This window comes from Haplochromis burtoni, unplaced genomic scaffold (assembly GCF_018398535.1).
Source record: "Haplochromis burtoni strain Fernald_Lab_line unplaced genomic scaffold, NCSU_Asbu1 Contig_66, whole genome shotgun sequence".
Classification (NCBI taxonomy): domain Eukaryota; kingdom Metazoa; phylum Chordata; class Actinopteri; order Cichliformes; family Cichlidae; genus Haplochromis; species Haplochromis burtoni.
This window is the reverse complement of record NW_024582427.1, coordinates 1,597,272-1,604,637: the sequence shown is the minus strand read 5'-3', so window position 1 is coordinate 1,604,637 and position 7,366 is coordinate 1,597,272. Positions and strand designations below refer to the sequence as shown.

The following is a 7,366-nucleotide window of genomic DNA, read 5'->3' as shown; positions in this document are numbered from 1 at the left end:
TTTTTTTTAAATCTTTTTAATGAAACATTTGGTTTGCTGGAAAGGAAGTATGAGCGTAACACTAAGATGCACTGAAACTGCCTCTTTTTAAAAATTACTTTGACATTCACACACTGCATCAGATTTTTCCACACTTTGATCTGATTACATGATTGAAAGGGGTTGGAAAAGTGCATATTGATCCACTCGAGCACCACCCAGCTCGTATGACAGTGATGTCAGCGTGTCTCATAAATCTCTCATCTCGCACACCATGCAGAGCAGGGCAGGGTCTTTTTGGCCTTCCAGCTTAAGAAAATGACACCGCAGCCAGGATTAGCTCTTTGGACATGGAAGCCTAGATTTTACACACTTGGACTAATTCATTCTTTACTCAAAAGCTCAGTGTTGAACTTGAAACCGTGAATCCAGGAACTTTTTTTTTTTTCTTTTGGTCATGACTGTGATCAAAGACATTTAGCACTGGCACATCACATCTGTTCTTGGCGACTTTAGTCTGCAGCTACAGGGATTGGCCTTCAGAGAGCAATATTATTTTAGTCCTTAAAGATTATTTTATCTTTCAGTCTGTTCCCTCTTAGTGCCTCTCTTATTCTTTCTCCATCTGTCTCTGGTTCTTTCGCTTTATCTCTCTCATTATTCATCACTCACACTCACTTTTTCAAATGCTGCCCACCTTCAGCCAAGTTCGCTCAGTATCCTAATCCTGCTTTCTATGCGGAGGTCGTAAATAGATAACCAGGTGACTGAACACCAAGCCAGCAGAGCCTGACGGGGATTCTGGGATCGGCCCTGTGGTCACGCTGACCACACCTGCCTCAGGACAGCTGTCCAAAAGGTCCTCAGTGATGTCTTTTACCAACATTTTTGTCTCTCTGCAAGCAAAGTTTCACATTTTAAGTCCAGGCAGGTACTAAAGTGAATTATTCAAACCCAAGGTAATTCATTTAGTTTAATATTCTGAAATTACGAGTGATTTTTAGGTGGTAATTTCTAAAATTACTGCTGCTGCCTGCATAATAACATAACATAAAATAAAACGTTAGCTGAGTAAGTAAAAGCTAATTGTTTTATTTATACAGCAAAGCTCAGAGTGCATGAAATTTCCCTTCATTAGTTTTCTGCGAAGCCTGACTTGCTCTGGTGATTATAGAGGATTTTATAAATGAGCAGCCAAGATTCTGAATTTTGGATTGAGTAAACAGCAAAACTGATAATTTTACTGATTTACAGTTAGCTCATTAAATGTGTACCATTTACTGTTCTTAGAGGATAAATCGATTAATTTGTAATACACTCTGCACGAAAAGCAGCAGTGGGTTTATCTATTAACAAGTAGCCAAAACTCGATATGGCTTAATCATCAGTGCCATAAAGCTCCATTGTTGTCCAGCACTATAAAATTGCAGGAATTAGCCACACTCTTGCACATGTTCCTGCGTGACTAATGAAGGAACTTGCCACTGCACTTTATTCACAATTAGTCCCACAAACACCATCCTGCTGCTCTAGATGGCCCCACGCAACCCTAAGGCTGGATGGGTCATCCCAGTCCAGCAGAGATGAAACAAATAAGGTCTGAGGGTAAATAAAAATGCAAGGTGTTTATGTAATAAAAATATTTAGTGTTTTGTTTTTTGTAATATATGTCAGATGACAGTACATAATGCCAGTCATGTTTCCAGTGGGTGCATATAATAATCAACAAAGTTTCATACAGAACTGATGGATGGATTTCGTCTGTAAAATTGAACAAAAATTTAGTTTAATCTTTTCAGGAACCATTTGAATTTTCTCTCTAGCACAAAATGGTTGAGGGATAAGCTAATGTGAAGTGCACATGGTAAAAGCACGTTCTTCTCTCTGAAACATCTGAATTTCGTCTCTAGGAGAAATTAAGACTGACAGACCTGGGGTCAATAAAGGGTTAACATGAGTATCAAAATTTAAATGCACAATATGATTAGCCTGGCCATCGACCAGCAGCTGGCACTGGGTTTTTTTGTTTTTGTTTTTATTTGTTTTTTTTAGCCTGTAAATGGCAGAATCAGACCCACAGGTACATGCTGGGTTCCTGAAGGTTCTTGTCTCTTGCAGCAATGTGATGGTGTTCATATTTCAGTGGCAGATTGATTAAAAGACAGCGATCATTAGCGTAACCAGATAAGTTCTTGCACCTAGATGCAGAAAATCCACATAAATGTTGCAGGGCTGGATTTCATCATCGTTTGATCGGCAGGTTATGCGCAGTGCACAAACACCACCACACACACTTCCTCCCACCCAAACCATAAAACAAATTGGACTCGGCAGGCAGTCATGAAAACCATAATCATCATCGTCCTTCGACTTTACCTCACAACCAGATCACACATGCGGCGTGACTGGCTCTCGCTCAGCTGTGTGAAGTCTCTCCGTCCTCTCTGAGCCATCTGGAAATGAACTCGTCCTCAGCGTTGACTTCGGTCCAGTCACACGTTTGCTGTGGGCTAATAAACTCTGACTGGAGGCTTTTTGCACTTCACAGAATCAGAGGCTTTGGCTGAGTTACACTTTTTACAGCTGCTGGGTTTGAGGGAAGACTAAGCTAAATGTTAAACAACAGAGTACAGGCTTCTCTCATTTTTCTTTCTCTTACTTTCACTTCATTCCTTTTTCTTCCCCGTCTTTGCTGTTCTACTTTTCTTTTTTCCCCCTTCTTCTCTGCTGTCTGGAGGAACAGCCCACCTCACTGAAATATCCTGGAGATTTTGGAGATTTTCCACTAAGCAGTGATCTTTTAGCACCTTTGGCCTCCAAACAACTTGTAGGTTTTGATTTCTGACAAAACGGAGTGAAAGAAGCTTTGACATTTGACTGTTCTGACTAAATGAATCTCGGGCTGTGTTTCAAAAAAGTCTCATCATTGCAACAAGACTAAAAATGTTGGCATGTTGTGCAAGCATAGTATTTATCCTTACTTGTTTCCCAGTTCTTCTCCGCCTGGTGTCTCTATTTCCTCTCCTCTTTCCTTCATAGTGATTAACCATTCTTTCCTCCCCCTTCTCTCAGCCGTGTTGACCGCTGGCTTTGGCCTGCCTGCTAAGTACGTTATCCACTGTAACAGTCCAGGCTGGGGCTCCGACAAGTGCGAGGAGATGCTGGACAAGACGGTGAAGAACTGCCTCGCTCTGGCAGATGAGAAGAAACTGAAGTCTGTGGCCTTTCCCTCCATCGGGAGTGGAAGGTAAGAAAACACGCAGATGAAAGACACCTGTAAAAACAAGACACTCTTAGAAAATGTAATGTTATCTGGTCCACATCCTGTATATCACCAGTATGCAGTATGATTATCCACTTAAGGACATTTTTACTTTTACTTTTTTTTTTTTTTTTTTGGTCTAAAGCTAAGTGGGGTTTTTTTTTTTGGTTTTTTTTTTTTAAAAAGGGGGATAATGCGAACACTTTGGAAACCCAAAAAACTGTACTGAGTTCTCCTGAAATAACATTCCAGCTGGAAGAAACGTCTCAGATCTCCTTATAACATCTTTGAGTAGCATTCTTGGATCTTCGGCTATAGAAAATATTGTTCATGCTCATGTTTATTTGTGTACCCATACAGTTTTCCTTCTTTTATTTTGTAACTTAAAATGGGGATTGAGACGAATTCTTTGGCAACAGAAGTGAACACATCCAGCTTGATCCCATAGAAAGCACTGAGAGCAGCACAATGAGGTCATAGACTGTATATAAAAGATGGAGATGACCAACATGACATCCTGACTGTACGTGATGTTGCATTTTAAGCGTTTTTTTTTCCCTACACAGCAAAATCTCCAGTGTTAAATTAACACTGGAGAGTGTCTATATGGGTCCACACCTCTGAGTGTTAAATACAACACTGTTGAGTGTTAAATTAACACTTTTGACAGTGTTATATGTGTAAAAGTAACCTAGTCAGTTTTGAAGATTAACAAAGACTAACACTGAGCAGTGCTGATTTTCTAACACTGGAATATTTCTAACATTTTGAGTTATTTTCCAGGCTGAAAATCAAACCCGCTTCTAGTGCCAATCTTCATTTTAGATTTACATACTTGATATTAATTACTCAGAATTACTTTACTGAATATTTGACAATGGTTCAAACAAAGGTTTGATTGAAAAGGTAACTCTGCATGTTGTAGCATCAAAATTAAGCAATAAAGCAACATTTACCAAAGTAAAATGCTATGTGGCTTTACATTAGTCAACTTAACACACATTCACATGTCTGAGGAGAAATTGGCAAAATTTCTTTAAAAAGATCTTTACACACTTGTTGTTTTCTTAAACTCTATAAAAGATGAACAGGCCTGCAGAAGTTGACTCCTGCATAGCAATCAGATTGCTTTTTCTGGTCTAAAGCCACATCTTTGCATTTTCATAGAAATAAATGATATTTAATTTTAATGAAGAAATAATAATTATGGCCTCATTTAGAGGAGACTGAGATAAAATAGGTTGTGATTTAATCCAGAGTGTATTCCTTGACCAGTTGCCTATTGGTAGCATGAAATCCTTTGCAAACCTCTGCGATTTCTTTGGTGGTAGTAGTTTACATGGAATATGCTGACTTGTTTGCAACTCAGTCTTTATTTAGCAGGAGTGAAACTCTGAAAAGTGTGACCCAGGCTGTTCACCTTTTAAAGTAAAAGCTGTGCCTTTTGAAATATGATGTTTGCCATAGTAAGGCTGCTGAATGTGAACGTCTTCCAAGTTTCACTATGGCTGGGAAATTAAATTGGCAGATGTTTGCAGACAAGTCGGCATTTTTCCTGCAAACTACAGACAACTGCAGCAATCTGCTAAAGCAATCACATGGAGGTTTTTTTGGTGCTGCACCTTCTTTGCAACAGATTTAACTCAGCTTCATGCAGAAACCTTCAGCATGTACTCCAAACTAGTCAACGTTTATTTTAATGTCGTCGGATGGTCGCACAGTTTAGGCCTGTGTTACTGAGGTCTAAACAAGATAGTTAGCATGAGCTTTAGTTAACCCACACCACCCACTCATCCAAATGTGGCTGCATTCAGTATCTAAAGACCAAAATGCCGACAAGACGACAATTTCAAGACCAGTGGATGATGTTATACTGGCTACGTCTGACTTTTTTAGCTAACGATGTGTAATTAGCCTGCTAAACTTTTTAGCACTTTTACTTTTGTTCTCATTAGCATTTAGCTTGAAACCTTTTTTTTTCTCATTTCTTATCTTGATAATCAGCAGCTCAGATTTGATCTTCCCAACCTTTGTTAAGCCACTGGTTGGAAACCAGCGAATAACGGTGGGCAGCCAAAGTTCAGGTTCATGAGGTTTGAACAGCTATAGGAAAAACTTTACCTCGCCATTCACCCTTTTACAGCTTAAAATTGGTGGCTGAGTTGAAAGCAGTAAAACTTGGTTCCAAATTCAATCTATAATATGTGCCTAGTAAATAACTACCTTCATGTGTATCCTTACCACTAACATAATGACAATCTCTGCAGTGTGTGCGTGTGAGACCACATTTCACTAAGTGTGTGCGAACTCTCCCATCAGGAATGGTTTCCCGAAGCAGACGGCAGCCCAGCTGATCCTCAAGGCCATCTCCAGTTATTTTGTGGCCACCATGTCTTCCACCATCAAGACCGTCTACTTCGTGCTGTTTGACAGCGAGAGCATCGGGATCTATGTGCAAGAAATGGCGAAGCTGGAGACGAGCTAAAAGTACGGAATATTCCCCTCCTTGTTTTTACCTGCAAGGAAAGAAGGCGGCGTTTACTAGTGATCGGTTAATTTTGAAGAGAAGAAGAAGAAAAAGAAAAATTTTTCTTAAGGCTGGGAACTTGTTTTTGCATTAAGTTTGTAAAATTCCTATATCGTTTTTAATTTCCTATTTACTTGTCATCACTGGCATTTAAATGTAGACGTGCACTGTTCATTCTGCGGTCTTTTAACACACAGTGCCACACAAAACAGATTGAACAAGTGAGAACACTTACTCTAAGATTTAATTTTCAGAACATATACAGTTTAAAAAGATGCTATGAGACATTGCTACACCTCAAGTACAAAAGGCTTCCAGAGAAGGCCGATAAATACGGGTTAATGCATGTAAACGCAGTACAGTCAATAAAAACAGCTACCCTCATCCTTTCGTGCTTAGTAACACAGGACACTTAATCGTGTGTTGTATTTTTTTGGGTATTAATTCTACATTTTTGGATAATTTCTGTTGGTATCGCACTGTGTAATGAAAAGCGTAAAGAAAAGTTCCGTTTGGTTTGGTCTTTACGAGACCTGTGTTAAAGACTAAAGGAGTGAGTTTTTGTGTTGTGTGTTGCAAATCTCTTTTTTTTTTTTTTTTTTTTTCTTTTTTTGCCTTTGATTCCACAGGCAAAAGATGCTTTCGCAGTCTGCTGCAGATGCCTTCAATTTCCAAGAAAAACCTCAATTGGAAAGAGTTTATTGATATGTCTTGACCCTACTATTAAGAGTTTATACTTGCACCTGGAAAAATGTACATTTAAATTGAATAAGTGGAGATTGGAGGTCTTTGCAGAGCAACAATGGGTTATATTGTGTGTTCCTATAAGTGTTTATATAGATGGAGTATTTGTGAAATGTTATAGTAAAATAATGAACTGTAACATAGATTTTTATTTTCTATTTTAATTTTCTGACTGATTCTAAGTGGCACGGTATTTGGAAGGAAAAAAAAAAATGTAGAAGTGTGTTTGTCTTTGTTAAGCCATAAAACATACAGTATGTACTCATTCAGAGGCTGTCTTGCTGTTGCTTTTGGTTTTTGGTTCTTTCCATTCAGCCACCACCAGATGGCGCCCTATAATCACAAATTGGACTTTCCATCTCAGCCATTTTCTTGTGCAGCAGCAGACCTCTTCACACAGACAGCGGTTGATTTGAGGTTGGATTTGAATTGGGACTATTTGAACGTCTATGAGGAACCGGACTGTTTTGCTGCATTTAGACTTTTCAACAGTCTAACTTTTTATGGGAAAAAAAAAAGTAAGGTGCTTTCTAATAATTGCTACAATTGATGATTGCAAAAGGTCTGTACACACTCCGGTAATAAAATACCTTCAAACATTCTGAGATCATTTTGTGTTTCATGCAGATCTGTGGGATGCTGCCAGTAACTGAGCTTCATGATTAAAAATGCATGTGTGAGCGTGAAGTTTAATTGAAATAGAAGCCTTCGTTGTCCCCTTTGGAAAAGAGTGTGTGTGCTGGATGTAATAATAAATCCCTCTCCACTGTATTAAAGTGAGCATAATTGTAAGTGTTGCAGAACAAATGGCAAAAAGATGGCACGCTACATTTATTTGATTTGACTGAGAGCCA

At 38.9% G+C, this 7,366-nt stretch overlaps 1 protein-coding gene across 4 annotated transcripts in view; it reads left to right on the top strand.

Moving 5' to 3' along the window:
- The window catches only part of LOC102298837 (core histone macro-H2A.1), a 20,496-nt gene extending 13,383 nt beyond the window's left edge, over positions 1 to 7,113 (top strand). For 2 of the 4 annotated variants that reach the window (XM_005923126.3, XM_005923125.3), the window contains exons 8-9: positions 3,052 to 3,226; positions 5,561 to 7,113. In XM_005923126.3, coding sequence (XP_005923188.1) covers positions 3,052 to 3,226; positions 5,561 to 5,726 — 341 coding nt within the window. In that variant the 3' untranslated portion in view covers positions 5,727 to 7,113. The remainder of the gene's footprint in view (positions 1 to 3,051; positions 3,227 to 5,560) is intronic. The other 2 variants (XR_006054473.1, XR_001336340.2) reach the window with 2 other exon arrangements.
- The last annotated feature ends 253 nt before the right edge of the window (positions 7,114 to 7,366 follow it).